The 23,533-nt window shown below is 35.6% G+C and overlaps 2 protein-coding genes across 3 annotated transcripts; both read left to right on the top strand.

Moving 5' to 3' along the window:
- Positions 1-7,688: 7,688 nt before the first annotated feature.
- On the top strand, positions 7,689-15,424 carry LOC103036076 (caspase-7). The gene is made up of 6 exons (XM_049479784.1): positions 7,689-7,994; positions 11,083-11,389; positions 11,484-11,509; positions 11,630-11,762; positions 12,370-12,883; positions 14,823-15,424. The coding sequence occupies exons 2-6, from the start codon at positions 11,095-11,097 to the stop codon at positions 14,977-14,979; spliced, it is 1,125 nt and encodes a 374-aa protein (XP_049335741.1). The 5' UTR covers positions 7,689-7,994; positions 11,083-11,094; the 3' UTR covers positions 14,980-15,424.
- Positions 15,425-16,860: 1,436 nt separating this feature from the next.
- On the top strand, positions 16,861-23,194 carry LOC103035342 (caspase-8). Of its 2 annotated transcripts, XM_049479730.1 has the most exons (7): positions 16,861-17,088; positions 18,154-18,244; positions 19,519-19,825; positions 19,927-19,949; positions 20,114-20,222; positions 20,596-21,121; positions 21,205-23,194. In XM_049479730.1, the coding sequence occupies exons 3-7, from the start codon at positions 19,531-19,533 to the stop codon at positions 21,359-21,361; spliced, it is 1,110 nt and encodes a 369-aa protein (XP_049335687.1). In that variant the 5' UTR covers positions 16,861-17,088; positions 18,154-18,244; positions 19,519-19,530; the 3' UTR covers positions 21,362-23,194. The 2 variants fall into 2 exon arrangements, with proteins under 2 accessions (XP_049335687.1, XP_007230918.3); XM_007230856.4 differs by lacking the exon at positions 18,154-18,244 and having other exon boundaries at positions 16,863-17,088.
- Positions 23,195-23,533: the final 339 nt, after the last annotated feature.

Genomic DNA, 23,533 nt, shown 5'->3' with positions numbered 1-23,533 from the left:
TTTTGAAAAGGTTTGGAGTGTTATTAAATAAGCAAATCAAATTGTTATAAAATCACAGCCCTAAATTCTTAAAGATCTTAATCTCATGTATCCCAGATATATGTTTGAAGTGATATTACTGTATCATTTTTGAGTAATTGAATACCAAAACTATCTATTCGGTTTTGTATAAAAGGGATTTTGGAGTGCTATAAAACCAAAAAAATCTAATTCTTCTTAAATCAGAACATGAAATCCTTAAATAATACCTTCCATACTATTAATGTCATGCATGTATACTGATTGTACAGTATCATTTTGGAGTAAATGAATACCAAACTTAGGAAAAATGTATATTCGGTTGTGCATAAACCAGATTTCGGTGTCCTATAAAACCTTCAAATCAAATTGTTATCCAATGAAACCAAGAAAGTCTTGAAGAAAACATTCCATTCTATTAATGACATGAGTAACAAGTGATATTACTGTATCATTTTGGATTAATTGGATACCAAACTTGGAAAAATGTCTATTCGGTTGTGCATAAACCACATTTCAGAGTCCTATAAAACCAGCAAATCAAATTGTTATCCAATGGCACTAACAAAGTCTTGGAAAACACATTCTATACTATTAATAACATATATATCAAGTGATTTTACTGTACCATTTTGGAGTAATTAAATATCAAACATACAAAAAATGTTAATTTACTTTTGCATAAATCAGATTTCAGAGTCCTATAAAACAAGCAAATCAAATTGTTATCCAATGCCACTAAGACATTCTTGAAGAACACATTCCATACTATTAATGACATGAGTAACAAAGGATATTACTGTATCATTTTGGAGTAATTGGATACCAAGCTCAGGAAAAATGTCTATTCGGTTGTGGAAAAACATGATTTCGGAGTCCTATAAAACCAGCAAATTAAATTGTTATCAAATGATACCAAGACAGTTTTGAAGAACACATTCCATACTATTAATGACATGAGTAACAAAGAATATTACTGTATGATTTTGGATGAATTAGATGCCAAACTTTTAAAAAATGTCTATTTGGTTGTGAATAAACCAGATTTCGGGGTCCTATAAAACTAGTATGGAATGTGTTTATCAAGAAGGACTTGGTTCCATTGGATAACAATTTGATTTGCTGGTTTATAGGACTCCAAAATCTGGTTTATGCACAACTGAACAGGCATTTTTTCCTAAATTTGCTATCCAATTACTCCAAAATGACACAGTAATATCGCTTGTGACTAATGTTCTTGGTAGATTGGAATATTTTCTTCAAGACTGTTTTGGTTTTATTAGACAACAATTTGATTTACTGGTTTTATAGGATTTGGTTTATGCACAAACGAATAGACATTTTTCCTATGTTTGGTATTCAATTATTCCAAAATGATACAGTAATATGACTCGATACTCATAACATTAATAGTATAGAATGTGTTTTTCAAGACTTTGTTAGTGCCATTGGATAACAATTTGATTTGCTGGTTTTATAGGACTCTGAAATCTGGTTTATGCACAACCGAATAGACATTTTTCCTTAGTTTGGTATTCAATTATTCCAAAATTATACAGTAATATCACTTGTTACTCATGTCATTAATGGTATGGAATGTGTTCTTCAAGACTTTGTTAGTGCCATTGGATAACAATTTGATTTGCTGGTTTTATAGGACTCTGAAATGTGGTTTATGCACAACCAAATAGACATTTTTCCTAAGTTTGGTATCCAATTAATCTAAAATGATACCGTAAAATCATTTGTTACTCATGTCAATAATAGTATGAAATGTGCTTTTCAAGACTTTATTAGTGACATTGGATAACAATTTGATTTGCTGGTTTTATAGGACTCTGAAATGTAGTTTATGCACAACCGAATAGACATTTTTTCCATGTTTGGTATCCAATTATTTCAAAATGATACAGTAAAATCACTTGATACTCATGTCAATAATAGTATAGAATGTGTTCTTCAAGACTTTGTTAGTGTAATTGGATAACAATTTGATTTGCTGGTTTTATAGGACTCTGAAATCTGGTTTATGCAAAAGTGAATCAACATTTTTCGTATGTTTGATATTTAATTACTCCAAAATGGTACAGTAAAATCACTTGATACTCATGTCAATAATAGTATAGCCTGTGTTCTTCAAGACTTTGTTAGTGCCATTAGATAACAATTTGATTTACTGGTTTTATGGGACTCCGAAATCTGGTTTATGCACAACCAAATAGACATTTTTCCAAGTTTGGTATCCAATTATTTCAAAATGATACAGTAAAATCACTTGATACACATGTCAATAATAGTATAGAATGTGTTCTTCAAGACTTTGTTAGTGTCATTGGATAACAATTTGATTTGCTGGTTTTATAGGACTCTGAAATGTGGTTTATGCACAACCGAATAGACATTTTTTCCAAGTTTGGTATCCAATTACTCCAAAATGATACAGTAAAATCACTTGATACTCATGTCAATAATAGTATAGCATGTGTTCTTCAAGACTTTGTTAGTGCCATTGGATAACAATTTGATTTGCTGGTTTTCTAGGACTCTGAAATGTGGTTTATGCACAACCAAATAGACATTTTTTCCAAGTTTGGTATCCAATTACTCCAAAATGATACAGTAAAATCACTTGATACTCATGTCAATAATAGTGTAGCATGTGTTCTTCAAGACTTTGTTAGTGCCATTGGATAACAATTTGATTTGCTGGTTTTATGGGACTCCGAAATCTGGTTTATGCACAACCAAATAGACATTTTTCCACGTTTGGTATCCAATTATTTCAAAATGATACAGTAAAATCACTTGATACTCATGTCAATAATAGTATAGAATGTGTTCTTCAAGACTTTGTCAGTGCCATTGGATAACAATTTGATTTGCTGGTTTTATGGGACTCCGAAATCTGGTTTATGCACAACCGAATAGACATTTTTCCACGTTTGGTATCCAATTATTTCAAAATGATACAGTAAAATCACTTGATACTCATGTCAATAATAGTATAGAATGTGTTCTTCAAGACTTTGTCAGTGCCATTGGATAACAAATTGATTTGCTGGTTTTATAGGACTCTGAAATCAGGTTTTTGCACAATCGAATAAACATTTTTCCTAAGTTTGGTATCCAATTACTCCAAAATGATACAGTAATGTCACTTGATACTCATGTCAATAATAGTATAGAATGTGTTCTTCAAGACTTTGTTAGTGCCATTGGATAACAATTTGATTTGCTGGTTTTATGGGACTCCGAAATCTGGTTTATGCACAACCGAATAGACATTTTTCCAAGTTTGGTATCCAATTATTTCAAAATGATACAGTAGAATCACTTGATACTCATGTCAATAATAGTATAGAATGTGTTCTTCAAGACTTTGTTAGTGTCATTGGATAACAATTTGATTTGCTGGTTTTCTAGGACTCTGAAATGTGGTTTATGCACAACCGAATAGACATTTTTTCCAAGTTTGGTATCCAATTACTCCAAAATGATACAGTAAAATCACTTGATACTCATGTCAATAATAGTATAGCATGTGTTCTTCAAGACTTTGTTAGTGCCATTGGATAACAATTTGATTTGCTGGTTTTATGGGACTCCGAAATCTGGTTTATGCACAACCGAATAGACATTTTTCCAAGTTTGGTATCCAATTATTTCAAAATGATACAGTAAAATCACTTGATACTCATGTCAATAATAGTATAGAATGTGTTCTTCAAGACTTTGTCAGTGCCATTGGATAACAATTTGATTTGCTGGTTTTATAGGACTCTGAAATCAGGTTTTTGCACAATCGAATAAACATTTTTCCTAAGTTTGGTATCCAATTACTCCAAAATGATACAGTAATATCACTTGTTACTCAAGCCATTCATAGTATAGAATGTGCTTTTCAAGACTTTATCAGTGGCATTGGATAACAATTTGATTTAATGGTTTGTAGGACTTTGAAATCTGGTTTATACAGAAGTGAATCAACATTTTTCGTATGTTTGATAATTAATTACTCCAAAATGGTAAAGTAAAATCACTTGATACTTATGTTATTAATAGTATAGAATGTGTTTTTCAAGACTTTATTAGTGGCATTGGATAACAATTTAATTTGCTGGTTTTATAGGACTCTGAAATGTGGTTTATGCAAAAGTGAATCAACATTTTTCGTATGTTTGATATTTAATTACTCCAAAATGGTACAGTAAAATCACTTGTTACTCATGTCATTAATAGTATGGAATGTGTTCTTCAAGACAGTCTTGGTAGCATTTGATAACAATTTAATTTGCTGGTTTTACAGGACTCCAAAATCAGGTTTTTGCGCAACCAAATAGACATTTTTCCTAAGCTTCGTATTCAATTACTCCAAAATGATACAGTAATATCCTTTGTTACTCATGTCATTAATAGTATGGAATGTGTTCTTCAAGAATGTCTTAGTGGCATTGGATAACAATTTGATTTGCTTGTTTTATAGGACTCTGAAATCTGATTTATGCAAAAGTAAATTAACATTTTTTGTATGTTTGATATTTAATTACTCCAAAATGGTACAGTAAAATCACTTGATATATATGTTATTAATAGTATAGAATGTGTTTTCCAAGACTTTGTTAGTGCCATTGGATAACAATTTGATTTGCTGGTTTTATAGGACTCTGAAATGTGGTTTATGCACAACCGAATAGACATTTTTCCAAGTTTGGTATCCAATTAATCCAAAATGATACAGTAATATCACTTGTTACTCATGTCATTAATAGAATGGAATGTTTTCTTCAAGACTTTCTTGGTTTCATTGGATAACAATTTGATTTGAAGGTTTTATAGGACACCGAAATCTGGTTTATGCACAACCGAATATACATTTTTCCTAAGTTTGGTATTCATTTACTCCAAAATGATACTGTACAATCAGTATACATGCATGACATTAATAGTATGGAAGGTATTATTTAAGGATTTCATGTTCTGATTTAAGAAGAATTAGATTTTTTTGGTTTTATAGCACTCCAAAATCCCTTTTATACAAAACCGAATAGATAGTTAACGATAATAGTTTTGGTATTCAATTACTCAAAAATGATACAGTAATATCACTTCAAACATATATCTGGGATACATGAGATTAAGATCTTTAAGAATTTAGGGCTGTGATTTTATAACAATTTGATTTGCTTATTTAATAACACTCCAAACCTTTTCAAAACGTTACACTGTTCTACAGATAAGAAGTGGTCTTTCTGGTGTATATTTGTGCATTAGACCTCGTTAAATCATGTTTATTTAGGTGTAAAACTCGTTTCTGTTCCATTTTAAGTCTCTGCACGAGAAGCGCCAGTCTCCGCTCCTCCGGGTGCGCTGTGCACGCTGCTACAGTAAAACACGGTTTAGACGCGCACTCCAGTTTTCTGTGTGGATAGCGCGACCGAGCGTTTTCTAAGTGCAGATGGCGTGACCGCGGTGGCCATCAGGCTGCTGGTGAACCCAGTAACAGTGTTCAGTTCACAGTAGGACTGTTTTATTGTAGCTTGATAGCATAATCAAATGTATTTGCAACATAAACACGTGTAACACAATACATTGTTTAAATAAATAACATATATAAATGTAAAAGTAGTCTTTTAAATTAGACCACATATAAAAGTTATTTTTTTTTACTGACAAATCAATGATAGATAATGTGAAGACGACCACATGCAGCCCAGGTGTTCTGTCGAATTTTCCTACCCATCGATACATGCTTCCCAAAGTTACTGCGCATGCGCCGACCTACACTATTTAATTATTTCTCGTTTTATATGTATAATTAATCTGGTTTAGGGGGGTTTATGTGTATTAAACAACCTGGACGAACTGTCATTGCACAAACGTGTAAAGGGAAACAAAAAATTACACTTATTATCATAAATAAATACAAAAGCAGTTTGTAATGAGCTATATTTACTATAACTTTGCCATGGTACAATGAATTATGCAATCCAAATCTAATAACGTACATCTACTGGAATATCACTGGGTACATGCCCTAAAATAGTGCTTCTTTTGTATTTTTACAGTTAAATATACATTGGGGCAGCACGGTTCGACAAGGTAGGAGAATTCGACAGAACACCGGTCTGCACTGATCTGCTTGGGGGGGGGGGGGGGGATGCTGCTTTAAAGACAGTGGAAGGTAAACAGAAGTTAACTGAAGGACTTAACAATGACTGTATATAGTTAATATTGTATATGTATTTTATCAGTTGGTGGTGTGACATTTTTCAATTGAAAACTCGAGTTTAGAGAATGTAACAAATAAAAGTCAAATTTCATTCAAAATGTGCGTGTAATTTTTTTTATAATGAAGTGTCACATGCGCTAAAAAGTGCCCTTTTCCCCCTGAGCACTTGCCCCCCAAAATGTCTGTGCACGCCACTGTTGCTAATTATTGCAGCCCTAGTTCACAGTTCATTAAAACTCATCTCGCCTGTCTCACCACTATCTCCACTCTTTACAAACTCACTCTGTACATGTACTTTACATTCAAACTGCACCCACCAAAACTTTTCTCCCACTTACCCTTTTTGTCACATACTTTTACTCATACGTTTAACCATTTATCCATTTGCCTATATGTAAATAGAAAAGTAAACATCTGCATATTCGTAGTTTATATGTTACAATCTTTATCACTGCAATACTCTGTGCATAAAGTAAGCAATGTGTGCAATTCAATTCTATTTGCTGGGACATGTCACCCATGTTTATAACTTACCTATACACCTGTGATCTTTCCACAGTGGTGAAATTTATGTTTATCAAAGCAGTTAAATAGAGTTAGTATTTAACATTTGACATTTAAACTAGTTTTATTGTAATTAACCACCTAACCGCAGCCATAAGTAACTGTTCTAAAATGAATAACCAGTATTTACCTCAGTGCAGCTGTAGGTCAAACATACCAGTGTCTTCCTTCACCCTTCAGCCTTCTTTTCGGGTGTCCTCCTTGTGTATTTTCTGTAAGTCTGCTGGCTAAGCTAACGTTACTACCAATGACTCCACCTGTATGAGGCTTTGGTTACATGCAATGAATTATTAATAACCACAAACCTGAGGTAAAACAGAATCAGATGGAACAGATGGAACTCTTTTGCCAAACTTGAACACTTGACTGTTTCAATTAAGTCACGCAAAAGAATGACTTTTGTAAAAAACTACTTAATCAATATTATGTACAAAACATAGACTGACTAAGTATGAGAGTATTCTTATTACTCAATAAATTAATAATTTTTATATCAGAAAAATATTTGGACTCAAAATGGGACTCGTCACTGAAGATGACCCTGGAGCCATTCTGCTTTTTTTGTGTGTAACCATTGTGTTTAAACACAGCTTAAATTTGGTCGTTTTTGATTCTCATGGCAAGAGGGCTGGTTCTGATAGATAAGAAAAAAACATTATTTTATTGCAGGCTTCCAAGACACTTTATATGAAAAAGCAAATACATATTTTAGTTAATTGGATATATTTTTATGTAGATTTTATTTTAGAATCTTACAGTCTCCGTGTGAATTACAGACAGAAAACTGCATTATTCAAAACTGGAACGTAATTCAGGTCTGAAAGGGTTAAATGAGCACTGTAGTTAATGAAACTGGAAATAATTATCCAAAATGTTATTTAACTGCTACTCTAAGTGTGGGGTCTTTTTTTTTAAAGGTCTCCTTACTCACTTTTTCTTGTTCTTTGTGAAAAGCAATGTGTATGTAGATTATTTTGGTTTCGTCTTAACTCGATAAAGAAAATAATAAAATGTTGCGCCGTTGGGAGGCGCTAGTCCCTCACTCCGCCCCCGGGGACCCGTGCCAGGGAGTTGGAGGGCTGGAGGGGTTTGAGTGGTGCTGAGAAAGTGAAAGAGAAGTGAAACCAAGAATCCACTTCACTGAAAGAAAACTACTGCGTGGGCAGTTCTCCTGTTCTTTAAGGTTAGTAACAGTTTTTGAGTATTTATAATAGCTTTTATAATGTAAAGGTTATTTCAGTTTAAACGATATGTTTAAAATATGTTAATTTATCCGCCTACATGGTTTCTGACTGAGGTAAATATTGTATTTAAAAGCCTACGTAAACCTACCCGGAAGAGTCAAAAGGTTGAACATGAAAACAGATTAACGTGGCTTCATATACTAAACCAATGAGCGAGGAACTCTAAACTTCACTCCTTTATAACTTTTCATTAGCGCTCTCTACTGCTGTGCGGATAAACCTGTTGACTCTGGGGCTCTGTTTCAGCAGGACAATGCAGGAGTATACTGCTACTGTTCTAACCCTGACTGAAAATGTGTGGGATGCTATAAGATGCCATATTGACAATCCACCACTACCACAAATAAACTCTGCAGGAACAGTGTGAAAATATTTAAGGACAGAATTAGTAACCTTTACAACACCATGCAGAGACATTTGTAATGTTGAATTACACACGTGTTACAAATATATCACACAATACTTCTGTATCTGAAGCTCAACAAATATTGCCCATGTCTAAAATATTAATCATGTATTGTTCCAAGTAATTTTTATTTTCATTCCCAATAGCATTGCAATCCCACTGTGTACAAGTTTTTTTGATGATGAGTGTATATCTGAGAGAAATGTGATATTTGGCTTATTAGAATATTGGGTAACACCAGGTTCTCCTTGTAAAATATACCGTAACTTGCTGGCAGCAATTAGTTCGTTATAGATTTCTTTCAGTATGCATAGTGTACATTTAATCATAGTACCTGTAAAATACAATATCCATGTATCTCTGTATTAGACTACTTTACTGTATGTAGGCATTACTGTATGTAAATTAATAAAAAAATAATTAATAAATAATTAATTAATTAAAAAAATAATAATATAGTTTTAAATGAAGAACCATTTTTGTCACAAATTATTTAATAACCTGTTCAAAATTTATAACATATGTTTATACCTTTATTTTAATTTTGTTTAGAACATTTATTAGCATTTATTAACATTTTTTTGTTTTTTTTTGTTGTGTTCATAACCTTTCGTATTTTGTAAACCTACAAAAAATCTTAAAAAGTAGCATTTCAACATGCAAAGAACAGTATAAAACAAATAATGAGCTTTACCAATTGGAGCTATCCAGCGCACTAACATACACATTTAGCTAGCTAATGCTATCGATATACTCATTGCCAGATAACAAAATACACCAAGTTAAAGTTTATGAAAACACTACTTAAATAGACTAAAGCCGTCTGAGCTGTTTTTTGTAAAAAAAAAAAAGAAAAAAAAAAGTACTCAGGTGTTTCTATTTAGCCCTGCTTTAGATAACCGAATTAGAGGTCTCTGAAGAAAGACAGGATTTTGACTTATGCTCATGAATATTCATACAAATATATCGGCTCTGATTAGATAACAACACTGCAGCAGAGAATGCCTACCAGAAATACAGCCTTAGTTAAAGATACAGCACTGAGTGAAGTTAACCCTTAAACTTCACTTAATGTCAGACTCAAGTGGCCCCGCAGCCAAGAAACGTTATGAACGCCTAAGCTGAGCTCTGACTGCGGACCCCGGCGGCTCTTCTTCTCCTAGTGGCCAAGAAACGAACTGACCTCAGACCGCCCGCCCCGGCCGATCTTCTTTCGTGGCCGCGTGGATCTCCGCCACACCATCCTTAACACCCGTTTAACAATTCGTTTTTCTGAGTATTTTCTTTTACTAGCTACTGCAGACATCGGAGGCGGAGAAACAGTTTCATGTGTGGAATTCACATACAACTCGGAGAGACCTAAAATATTTTACAAAGAACAAGAAAAAGTGGATTTTATCCTAGATCTTCAAACTTTAAAACACAACAGGATGGTTAAATGCCAAATACAGTCCGGCTAGTTCAAGTGTACACTCTTGTAAGACCAGGCTCCCCACAGAACGATATTAACTAGCTACCTAAGCAGGCTACTCTAAAGAGCTGTGGCTTGACTAACATTATCCCCCCCCCCCCCCCCCATTCGTTCTAATGGTAAACAAAGAAAATAACCAGTTCAAAGTTAATCAAGTAGCTACCTCCGTAGCTACCTCCGCAGCTACCTCCGTAACCCACAGCGTTGTTTTGGTTTTATTTTGGCATGCATTCTGCGTGTTAGTGTGGAAAAGCATTGTATCTTGTGCATTTACATTTTTCCACAATAGTGTTTGCTTTTTAATTTGGCACTTTAAGTCAAATGAACAGTGTTGTTTTATTTTATAAATACGGACATTTCTCCCAAATTCTAAATAAAAATATTTAGAGTGTTTATTTGCAATAAAAAATGAGAAATTGTTGAAATAACAAAAAAGATGCAGAGCTTTAAGTTTATTTTCATAAAGTTTTAAAAGTTCAGGAATCCATATTTGGTGGAATAACTCTGTTTTGTAATCCCAGCTTTCATGCATCTTGGCATGTTCTCCTCCACCTTTTTCCACACTGTTTTTGATAAATTTATGCTGGTAATAAAAACTAGTATCTAAGATGTATTATTAGCAAAGATAATTTAAATAGTGTACTGTGATTCACAGTAGAAATATGTTTACTGTAGAATTCACCCTTTACTGAATTTCGACCATTAAGCTTTGCAGATGTACAGTACTATGCTGTATACAGGTTCTCCATCAAAATTTGTTATTTTTACAGTAGCAATAGATGTGTGTGACAGTGCATTTATTCTGAGTTATTATTTCCAATGTTAGTTACTCTAAATAAAAATCAGTCAAATACCATGTAAATGAATATTATTATTGTTATTTTAATGCTTTTGCAGCAAAATACAGACTCTTCTTAGCCAGAAATGGGCATGGACACTCTGGACACTCTGTCTGGACTTCTGCACATTGCTTGCAGTGCAGTTTGAAGCATTTAGGGGCATTACAATGGTTTAGGTGTCTTGTTCTTATCACCATAATTCTGACTAGAATGTTTAATTATTATTTAATTATGCACACTGCTTAGGTGCACTTTATGCCAATAATGGCCAAATCAGAAATCACTAATTTTTTTGTGGGATTGCTCCTCAGGTTTAAACAGTCATGGAAACTCTTCGTGGCAATAAGGTCTTCCTCATCGATACCCTGTCTGTAGATTCTGAACGTCTCTTGCAGTTTGCTGAGCAGAATGAAATCATCACAGACAGAGACTACAGAAATCTTAACCACCCCAACCACACTGATGAGAAAAAAATCACTAACCTTCTGGACATGGTGAGGGGCAAGGGGGAAGAAACCAGTGACAAATTTGTAGAGCTCCTAAAGAATAAAGACGTGCAGAAGACGTTCCCTAACCTTAAGAAGCGTTTTACACCTGCACCTCTAGTGACTCAGCAAGGTATGAACACACTGAATAATAAAAAAAACTTGTGTTTTTATTGTTACTTAACATTTAGTAAAAGTTGGTGACACATCAATTTTTTTTTCTTTAGATGGTCGAGCAACACCATCTAATGAGGTAATCCAAATTCTAGTGACTTTCATTTGACCCTTTTGATGATTTGATTGTGCATGTTCCTACAAATAATCTTTGAATTCCAAAAGAACACCGCTTTATGACAGAAATTTCTGTTTCCAGATGGGTGAATACACAATGTCCAAAATCCCTCGTGGTGACTGTGTGATCATTAACAATATGGACTTTGAGGAAAACAACAAAAAGAATGTGAAACCACAACTACAGTACAGGACAGGATCTGATAAAGACAAAGGTTTGTAGCATGTTCTATATCATGGGATCTAGACAGTAATGAATATTGCAAATATGTGTTGCATTACATATGTATTACATTGTTGGTCTTTAAACATGTGTAATTCATTAGTTCAAAGTACTATTTGCATAAGTGTTTGTGGTATTAGTATGTAATAATATGTTTTTCAGAGGAGGCAAGAACATTAGATCTTTGCCCAAAAAGACAAGTTAACTGTTAACCTTTAACATGATAAATTGCTAAATCTAATTTGATTATTATTACTGTAATTTAAAGTAGCATTTTTTCTTTAAAACCACAGCTTTGAAATTTTGCAACACTACACTGACCTGTAAAAGGGAGAACAGCATTAATTCTTTCAGAATATATTATGATTATTATGAGTGACTTTTTGAGTAGTTTAATGTAGAATGTGCTGTGTGACACTGAGTGGGAAACCTTTCGCCTTTTTTCTCCTGCAGAATGAAGCACAGTAAGCGTTATTATTTTTATTGTAAACATGATGACTATAAAAAAGGCCTATATTGAGCATTGCACTTACACATTCTTGAACATTTTAAAACAAAAGATCTCTCAAATTAATCTGTGTTAAAATCTTTCCTGACAGAATCTCTGGAAGAAGTGTTCACTTGGCTGGGTTTCACTGTGGAGGTACACACAAATAAAACTGCAAAGCAAATGAAGGACATCCTGAACAAGTTTGGCCAGAAGACCCATGAAGGAGACTGCTTTGTTTGCTGCATCCTGAGCCACGGCTGTGCTGAAGGAGTGTACGGCACTGATGGAGGTGTTGTCTCCAGTGAGGACATCTTTAGTCCATTCAGAGGCCTCATCTGCCCAAGCCTGGCCAAAAAACCCAAAGCGTTCTTCATCCAGGCCTGCAGAGGGAAAGACTATCAGCGCCTGGTTGAAGTTCAGGCAGATAATGCGGAGTCGGATAAAGCAGAAGATGAAGACGACAAAGAATTAGAACTGGATGGGGAACAGATCACCATCCCAAATGATGCAGATTTCTTTGTGGCGAGGTCAACTGTTAAAGGCTTCTACTCCATTAGGAATCCACAAAAAGGGTCATGGTTCATCCAGTCTCTGTGTGAGCAGCTGAAAAAGTTCTGCCCAAAGTAAGTATAGCATGGTAGTAAGGGCAGGCATTATTTCCCTGAATGGTGTAATTAGGGTTCAAGCACCGAAGGTGCGTAGAACCCTATTGTTTTTGCTAAGATTTTTCTTCTTCTTCTTCTTCTTCTTCTTATTATTATTATTCTTTTTCTCCTGAAAAAACAGTTGTGCAGCCTAAACCGTAAGTCATAGAGAAATGAAACTTGGTAGGTAGATGTAGGATCAGTGCATCTCGGTGGACAACAAAAATGGCACCGATTGGTCAAGTGGTGGCGCTATAAACAAGGAAATTCATTTTTCATTTTCATTTTTGATGGATTCCTTGGGTCAATACCAACAACTTTCCAATTTGGACCATGCACTTCCGTCTGTATAGATTTTTTGCTAATTTGCATAATATGCAAAACCTACTTTTGCAAACTAGTCCTAGGAATTTTGACCAATCCTGGCATGTTTGGTATCAAAACACTCGTGAGAGCATGCGCTTCAATATTCATTAAGAAAAAGTTGAAATATGTAAACAATATGGCCGCCATATGCAAATTAGTCCTTCCGGATATATGCCCCATTCACTTCAAGAGGTAAATTTGGAGCACTGTTTCTCAGCAACCGTGCAACCTAGCAAGTTGAAACTTTGCATGCAGAATCTATCATACAGCCTCTAAAGGATGTTCAAAGGGCAACTTAATCAATCAACATGGCTGAACACCATCAGCCAATCAGCATTCAGCAGACATTTTGGCAGGCTGAATGTTGCCCAATCTGGATGATATTTGGCAGTTATGTTCAGGTGGAGACACTGTAGTGACCTGCAAAGTGCTGAAACAATCCGCCCACTGGGGGGCGCTGTTCCAAAAAAACGAGTATATGTCAATCATGCTGTACTATTTTGACATCTAATTGTTTTTGCCATATTTAGTACAGTGGCTCTGACAAATTTCTCAATACAACTATGTTTAAAAAGTGCTTTGTTCATTCATAATTGCTAATTGTTTGAAAATAGCTATATTGAAACTACTCTCTGGATATTTGGCCTATCACCTCCATTTCAGTCTTGCTGCACACTGTAGAGTCTCTAGGTAAATGTTCATTAAAAACATTTGTGAAAATTTCACATACAATACTCTCCAGGCATCAAGCAATCTGTGCGTCCTTGGAATTTCTAAGCTAAATTGCTGTAACTCTGCAGTATTTGCTGTAATCTCACAATGTTAAAGACCTCTGTACAATATCACTCTGATGAAGCGCCATTTAATACAGAACTAGATTAAGAATAACTTGACATTACATGTCATATCAGAACATTCACTCCTTTGTGCCTCTTCTCAACATTAATAACAGGTGAAAGACTTTTGATCATTTCTAAATGTGACAGAATGTCTCCAATTGTGTTAGACCTACTTACACATCACCATCCTATGCTCTAGTAGGCACCATTGTGCTAGTTGGTACTTGATGAAGCGCCATTTAATTCAGAACTAGATTTATAATAACTTCGTAATTACATGTCATATCAGAACATTCACTCCTTTGTGTTAATTTAAACTTGTTTGGTCAAACATTTCAGCTTGTTCTGCAAAGGTTCAAAGGTCAATCTGAATACCACTTTGTGAACATTCTGGTTGAAGCCACCTGATCAATACCAATAACATGTAGACACCTTTTGACTAGTTCTAACTCACTTAATGAATATCCTACAAAGTTCACTAGATTTACATGTGAATTTAAGCACTGATCAGGTTGAAAGGCCTCTGCTCAACATTAATAACAGGTGAAAAACTTGATAATTTCTAAATGTGACAGGGCATCTCCAATCATATTAGACCTTCTTACACATCACCATTCAATGCTCCAGTAGGCACCATTGTGCAAGTTGGTGCTTGAACCCGATGATTGCCGCTTGCGGCTATATTTAATGTTTTTGTCTGTTCTGTCTCTAAGGGGTGAGGGCATCCAGAACATCCTGAACTGTGTGAATAAGGAGGTCAGTAGATGTATCGCTGAATTGAAGATTGATGAGAAGTATGTCCTAGTCAAACAGATGCCAGTCCAAAAAGGAACCCTGACGAAGAAGTTGGTGTTCCGTATAACAAGCTAGATCAACAGCCTCCGTGTAGTGGGACCTGTTTTCTAGTGGGTCTCCGGTGATTTTTGTTTCTTACTTTGCTTCTGCTTTTCATTATTTCTGTGTTTATTAGCATATTTCAAATCAGAATAAGCAATAATGTATCTGTATTTCCTGTAACCTTTTTTACAACTCTTAATTTGCATGTTGTTACCAAATAGTAATTCATAGGGTATAAGTAGTGTCTAATTTTTTTTACATTATTTTATTTCTACAAAATAAAGTTTAACCTGAGTTGCATGATTTTTTTTTCATTAACTTTAATTGTTTTGTATTTCACTTATCTTACACTAATCAACCTTCACCTCACCTTCACTTGGATTTGAATTCCAGTATTTTTTACTTTTGAGGAACAGTCCTCAAACATTTTTTTTTACATTTTTATAAATAAAAATAAACAAATAAAATTTCTAAATAATGACTGCTATCCTTTGATTTTTTGCGACATTGTAATCTTGTAAAAAGCATTCTGAGAAATTCTTCTGTTAATCTAATTGTTCTAATGTTTTATTTACTTCATTGTAGATTAAACACAAACACCTGAAACAAAAACCCAACCCAGGTGGACAAATTAGAACGCAAAATGAAGGAAAAGATGCTAACATGAGCGCAGAACCTCTAGAACTCCTTTAGAACAGTTCTAGAACCAGGTTCTAACTCATAAAGATAATAGTGTCAAAAGTGGGAAAAGTTGGCCCCAAAGCAAAAGGTGGAATTTTAAAGAATCTAAAGTATAAAACATATTTTGGCTTGTTTAACACTGCTTATTAAAAACGAAAAAAAGTATATTAACTACAACTAGGCTACTGATTCCCAACTCAGTTCCAAATTATTTGTAATAGAATAGAGGCAATGTTGTTTAGTAGAGGATTTCTTATTAAGCAATAATACACAAGAGGGAGTGCTATAACATGTAATATTGGCACTGCAGTGCTGATGTACGACACTTGGCCGCAGATTTTGAGTTAAAGCTCACCTTCCGCGAAAATCCGATTTTTCTTGTTTTTTGTGGAATACAGTAGGTCTCTCTGAGTTGAATGTGTACACCTGCACATTAAACTGTTTTGCAGCCCCCATTGTCTGCAGGAGCTAAGCAAAGAAATCCCCCCTCCCCCCCTCCGAAAAACGGGTGAATTTTGAATTATCTTTCTGCCTACCTAGGCAGAAACTCACAGACCAGCCCACCTTGGCTCGAGAAACTCCCAGAGGCGGAGCTGAAGCGACGCAACATCACCGCTCATCAGTTAGGAGGTGGGAGGCAGTGAGCGGCAGAGCGGTGGAGGGGCGTCGCAGTGCTCCTAGCCAATCAGAGGAGAGATATTTGCATGCTGTTTGCATGTATGAATATTCATGAGCAAAGCTGGAATCCGGTCATTTTGGACACACCCCTAAAACAGTCCATTAAAAAAGAGCTATACAGAGACACCTGAGCACTTTTTTTTTACAAAAACTGCTCACATGTCATTCATTCATACTAGAGACCACAACTAGACATTTTAAAATGAAAGAAAAAACGACGGAAGGTGACCTTTAAAGAGGACAAGAAAATATGATCTGTTTGGTTATAAACACTCCGTTAGTTAAAACAGATCAATTGCTCCTCTGTTTGGCTTGTAAGCTCTGCATCATTGCTAGGTTACCTGTATGTGGCGGAGTAATACACAGAGAGCTTTGGTTACAGTGCATTACTAGCTGATAATGTCACTCATAGAACGCCTCTCAGCCAATCACATTGCAGGGTCGAATTAATTGTGGTTTAATACATTTTACAGTGCAGTCAGACAGCTGATATAACTTACACCTATGGTGATATTACTTTTTTTCTTTATCAGAACAATGAGACAAACTTGCTGTTTTTAATCGAGTATTGAATCTTCAAGAATCGATTCTTTTTGGAATCGATTTGCAGCCTTAACCGCATTAAACGGCACAACATGGCAACCCATTGTATCTGGCAACTGGGTTTAAGTGGGCTGAGCTGCCCAGCGGTGGAGGAGGAAGCGCGGTTCAGCGGAGGCTTTGGTCTCCTTCAGTCTGAGCTGAAGTGAATAAGAAGAACTTTGGATGGTCAGAGAAACGCAGGTGAGATAATGTAACGTAGCTAAGGCTAGTTTAGTGTGTTTAGCTTAGTTTAGTTAGCGTTAGCTGCCTCTCCTGTGTGTGTTGCTCGGACTGGAAGTAGCGGGTGAGTTTCAGTCAGTGAAGCGAGGCAGAGCGGCTGTTAGTGCTGTTCTTTCTCTGTTTCAGACTCCTAAAAGCTCAGAGTTGAACTCTAAAAGTGTCTCTCTGTTTATTTGGATCGCTTTTTTTCTTTTTAAAGCTGCCCCTTTCGATTTAACGTTGCATCAGCACGTTTTTCGCGCCCAGTCTCTCCGTCTTCAGTCATTAGAGTCTGAACCCTAAACAGCTATAAACTCACTAACTAAGCTTCACGTACCGGTTCATTTTACCGGTAAAAATCTGACTACAAATCTCTGTAGTGCAGCTTATTTTAGTAGAAACTCCCAGATGTTAGCTGTGAATGATTGGTTTATTATAAGTAATATCAGATCTACAACAGGTGTCCTCAGTGACCTGACCTCAGTGTGATGACTAAAAATATTATTTGAGTCAAATTATTTTGATGAATAAAGTTGTGGTAATGGTGCCTAGTTTTGCTTTTAGGCAAACTAAATATTTAATAAAATAAAATGTACAATAACTTAATGACATGGCAGTTATAATAATTGTAATATATTTATAGTTATAATAATTGTGATCAACAGTATAATTGTCATTTTACTTAAAATAATGACAATAATATAACGATAACCAAATAATGTGATAACACATTTTCACTTACTGCTTACCACTTTTGTTTGTATAGAGATGCGATTAAGCCACTAGGTAAAATATTGATAAAGTTTGTAAACAAATGTGCAAGAAAACACAATGGGTGAAGGTCATCAAAAATGATTGAGGTGATTTACATATAAGCAGGTTCTATTACAGGTTCTATTACAATAACACGTTTATAACAATTCCATTTAATAGTTTTCTATATTGTAGCTTTATGGCATTTTCACACCTGTAACTTTAGTTGGTTTCTATGTTATGAATCAGTTGATGAGTTTGTTTATTTGGAGTGTTTGGTTTGGTTTCACACAGGCACACACTTAAACTCACCAAAATATGCACCAATAAACCACGCGATCACGCTGTGTCCTCTGATTGGTCGGAGCTGTCTGGCGCAGAAGCAGTTAAGTAAATATTGTGAGAAGATTCTGTGTTCCAGTGTGTATATCTGTGCATTGGAATCGTCTCATTGGAATATCGTTTTTTTTTTAAATTAGTGATATTTAAAATAGTGTTGGAATAAATCCAATAATATGGTTGATATGTTGAACATTGGGCGGTTTTCTCAGCATTTTGAATCTCACTGTAACAATCTGCAACTCTGATGGCTCACTGTCCAGTCAGTTTGTTCGGCTGTCTGTTGCTCGCAATGCAATGCACTCTGGGGTACATTTAGCTCGCATAGTAAGCAGCGATGTTTACTATAAATCATGATGCATTATGGGAGTTTTTAGTGCCATCAAAATCACGTTCGAATTTCCCCTTATGATTTGGACACTCAGAGAAAAATGGCAGACAAACTTAATAGTGCCTTAAACAGTAAACAGGGAGCCATTTTGGTCACAGCCAGGGTTCTGGACGTGCAGCGCAGATGTACATGTAGTAAACAGAGTCACACGGCTGTGTGTAGTGAAGACAACATAGACTGCGCTTGTAAACAGCATGGAGCAGAGACAGCGTTTGTTTATAGCTGTGTGTATCAGATTAAACTGCACCTTATCATCAGTTTAGCTAAAATAAAAGGAGTATATTTGATATGTGGGTCGAATTAAGACCGGATCACGTTCTCAACCACAAGCGAACCGCTCCAGAGTTCATTTGGGATTGGACCGAGACCAGCTGGAGGAGGTTGTTTTACTCCGCACTCAAATGTGATTACTGTTTTCACACATGCTCAATTGAACCGCAACAAGGGTATAAACGAACCAGAGTCCATTTTAACCACACCAAATAATGCTGGTGTGAAAATGCACTTAGCTTTGGCATTGCAGTTGTTTGGGCATCTGGTTTGTATCACCAGTTCTGACTTGGGGTAGGATAAAATATCTGTATTGCGATATATTGTATCATTTTTGTAATACATTATTGATACATTAAATGTCACTATTTTATTTTAAACATAAGTGCTCTACATGGTGCCGGTAATCAAATCGAATAGTATAATCCTGTGGTGAAGAAAATATGTTGTTTTTTGTGAAATTTATTGAGTATATATATTGAGTATCACAAAATCACGGTAACATGATATCATTATCGTGGGCAATGTATTGTGATTATGTATTGTGGGATTCTGACTAGTATATTTCATTATTTATATTGGCACTCTGCAAATGTGCTTTTTGAGACAACGATGCCCCAGTCAGAAGTCACTAATAGTCTTGTCTTATTACTTATCAGGTTTAAACAGCCATGGAAACTCTTCGTAAAAAGAAGGTCTTCCTCATCGATACTCTGTCTGCAGATTCCAGCTATGTCTTGCAGTTCGCTCAGCAGAATAAAATCATCACAGACAGAGAGTACAGAAACCTTAAACACCCCAACTACACCCAAGAGAAGATCGTCACTGAACTTCTGGACACTGTGAGGGGCAAGGGGGAGGGAAAGTGTCTGGATTTTCTTGACCTTCTAAAGTGTGAACAGCTGCAGGAGACGTTCCCTGAGCTTAAAGAGCATTTTTCACCGGTACCTCCAGCACTAAACCAAGGTAAAACCACACTGTTTGGTCACTTACTAGCCATGATTTTAGTTAAAATTACAAGTTCAAATTGAGTGAAAGTTGGTGACAATGTCCATGTTTTTTTCCAGATAATGAAGTTCCAGTCAATGAGGTAATTTAAAACATATGTTATTCATATGTAAGTACCGTTTTCCTTAATGCTTTATTTAGGATTTCAACAGCAGTGTTTCAGTTTAGGACATAAACAGATATTTACATCCTAAACAGCAGCCTATTCTTACTCTTTATATGTTACATACATCTTTGTGTTCACAGATCAGTGAATACAAAATGTCCAGCTTGCCACGTGGCTTTTGTGTGATCATCAACAATATGACATTTGATCCACCTCTTAAGAACCGAAAGGGCTCGGACACGGATGAAGGTTTGTAGTTGTTTTTTTTTTTGTTAGAATGCATCTGGGTTGTCATAGCTAGTGAACATCACAAAAAATATAACTTCATTACATTAATATATTCAGAAGAACACTTCAGGAGGTGGTCTGAGACACATTCAATGCACCCTAGTTAATGGGAGGAAAATGGCATTAAAATCTTGGCAAAAAAACATGTTCAGACCTGCACCTAATTTGTACTATAAGCATATCAATTAGAAAACAACTAAACATAGAAGCAACTTCACTGTTTGGAGGAGTTTGGAGTCAACTGTGACATAGTAGGACAGTCAGTATACAGATAAGTGTCATAAATCCTCATTCAGGTTGTTTAAAAAATACCTTCTCATTTTCTGACCAACAGAGTCCCTCAAAGATGTGTTCTCTTGGCTGGGTTTCACTTTAGAGGTGCAAAGAAACCAAACTGCAGAGCAATTAAGGGCCATCCTAAAGAAGTTCAGCCAGGAGACCCATTTAGGAGACAGCTTTGTTTGCTGCATCCTGAGCCACGGCTGTGCTGAAGGAGTGTACGGCACTGATGGAGGTGTTGTCTCCAGTGAGGACATCTTTGGTCCATTCAGAGGCCTCTGCTGCCCAAGCCTGGCCAAAAAACCCAAAGCGTTTTTCATCCAGGCCTGCAGAGGGAAAGACTTTCAGCTCCCTGTTCAGGTTGAGGCTGATAGTGTGGAAATGGAAGAAATAGAAGACGAAGATGAAGAAGAATTTGATGAAATTGAAATTGATGCTGATCCGATGATGACCATACCAAATGATGGAGATTTCTTTGTAGCGAGGTCAACTGTTAAAGGCTTCTTCTCTTTCAGGGACACAATGTTAGGTTCATGGTTCATCCAGTCTCTTTGTGAGCAGCTGAAAAAGTTCTGTCCAAGGTAAGTGCGAAACAGGAATGATCCTCTGATACTGATATTTTACCAGTTATGTCATTAATGTTTGATTACGGTCTGTTTCCCAGGGGTGAGGACATCCAGCACATCTTAACCTGTGTGAATCAGGAAGTCAGTGGGAAAGCTGCAAGAGTGATTATCAAACATAAGTTTGTCACAGCCAAACAGATGCCAGTTCAGAAAGTGACCTTGCTGAAGAAGCTGGTGTTCCGTGTGCCCATCTAATAGGGAACCGTTGCTGTTCCTTTTTATTTTGTTTTCTATATTCCACAATGCAAGCTCAACATCCAGTAAGATGAAAAGGAAGGTACCATAAGGTCGTACTTGGCTGAAGCTCTTTTTTTCACTTGGTCTTTTCTTTGGACAACAAATTGAGAAGAATGAACTGGGTTAGCCTACATATGGTGTTCAAGAGGACTTATTCCCTCTCCAGCAGCTTCCTTCAGTATCAGCGATACAGTTTCAATAAGATCACAAAGCTCTGCCTAGTATATTATCAGCTATGGACACATGTGCTTCCAAAACCGACAGAGATTTTTTATTTCTATCCCAGGTTTAAGCTTAAATGAGCCTGAAACATGGACGGCACCTTGATTTTTACAGTAGTCTCTGGGAGTTGTGGATGAATGACATGTTTACAACTGAAACTTACTTTTACTCTCACATTACACATGACAGCGGAGATGCCAACAACAAATTTTTAATGGAAGATCTAGGCTCTTTAAATCTTTTATTTTTTAAAACCCAAGTCAAAACCATGTTGTTTTTTATTTAGAATTCACATCAGATGACAATCATGTAAATGTGGTGATAAAGAGCAGCTTTTTCCAGCTAAGGGCAAATTTCAAACTAAAGTCATTTTTTAGATTAAAAAAAAAGGTTTTCCATGTATTTGTTACATCTAGATTGGATCACTGCTATCTTGTCAAGTCAGAATATTAACTGGTACAAAATAAGAGTGCACATTACTGCAGTTATAGCATCCAGTGCATTACGGAATCCAGCCTTTCTCAGTTTTCAGATTTAATATGCAAATTTGTTAACCCATTTTTTTAGACAGACTGAACTCATTTTCAGAAACGATCATTAATTGTGCATAATAGTGATTGCAACATAGGTATAAGGAGGTGTAAATGTACTCAAACATTTTATTTTACACTGCACCGTATTTTCAGTGGATGAAAAGTTCCATTTTTGTTTTGTGAAAATCTCTAAATTTGGCAGAAAATTCAGGATTTACAAACTTGATGTAAAGTCTGCAAACTTAGTTATGATGTGTGTTTTTGTAGGGCTGTCAATTGATAAAAAAAAGAACAATGTTGCTGTGATTAATCACAATTAATCAATTTGTGTAACACAATTTTTTTTTTTTTAAGTTTTAAATTTAATTTCTGTAAAAGACGTGTGACAGGAAGTTCTAAAGAACAGCTACCTCCATCTTTATGACGTGTTCTTTCTACTGTGGCACTGTGGCAATTAGAGGTTTCTAGTGGATGCCTCCAGTAACATGTAGCACTCAGGCAAAAATGTGAAAAGTTATGTTCATAATTGTCCAGAAAAACACACACCCAAAAAACAAATACATCTCTAGTCTTATTCTTTTCTCTGTTGCAGCAAAGACAGAGACCATATGTCCTGTCTGGAGAAACAGGAGAAAAGGAAAGAGAATACATGTGCTGAAAAATCCAGTTGCTGGACTAAAAGGCAGCTCTCTAATGAGGCTGTAGAAGAAAATAAAGGCATTACTTAATTTAAAAATTCTATGTTTTTGTGGCATTTGTGAAAGAGCAATATTTTATTTCATTTTTTATATTACTAGGTAAGCTGTTGATTTTGTGGGTAATGAGGTACCTAGTGGATATTGGTACTAAAATGTTTTTGAAAATGTAAATAAATGTTTTTGTTAAGTGTTCTTTCATACAGGACCAAATGATGAGTGTGACCACTGGTAGCTTTGTGACATCACATGAAAACGCAATATTTTATAACTACTAAACCCAAACTGCCATTTAAAAATGTGAAATGAATGTTTTAATTAAATAAAAGTGGTGTATGGCATGAGTGTAACATGCTTTTTCTTTACAAGTTTATATACTTTAAAGAGTTGGACACCGTCACGGTGTAGAGCTTTGAGGGAAATGCAGACGTTTACAGTGGGTAAGAAGCTGCACATTGTCCTGTTATTTGAATAACACACTGTTTGACTAATATGCCTCTGTTTTTATTTCTACCAAAAATTTAGTCTTGGAAAATCACCCACTCATCTGGCTGCTCTCCAAAAACACTTTCCAAGAACACACGAGAACTAGCAATGCCATGCAGAACATACAGTTGGAAAAAAAAGTATGTGAACCCTTTGGGAATACTTGGATTTCTGCACAAATTGGTCATTAATGT

Source organism: Astyanax mexicanus, chromosome 5 (assembly GCF_023375975.1).
Source record: "Astyanax mexicanus isolate ESR-SI-001 chromosome 5, AstMex3_surface, whole genome shotgun sequence".
NCBI lineage: Eukaryota > Metazoa > Chordata > Actinopteri > Characiformes > Acestrorhamphidae > Astyanax > Astyanax mexicanus.
Note: the sequence above shows the minus strand (reverse complement) of the source record. Positions and strands in the feature narration are given on the sequence as shown.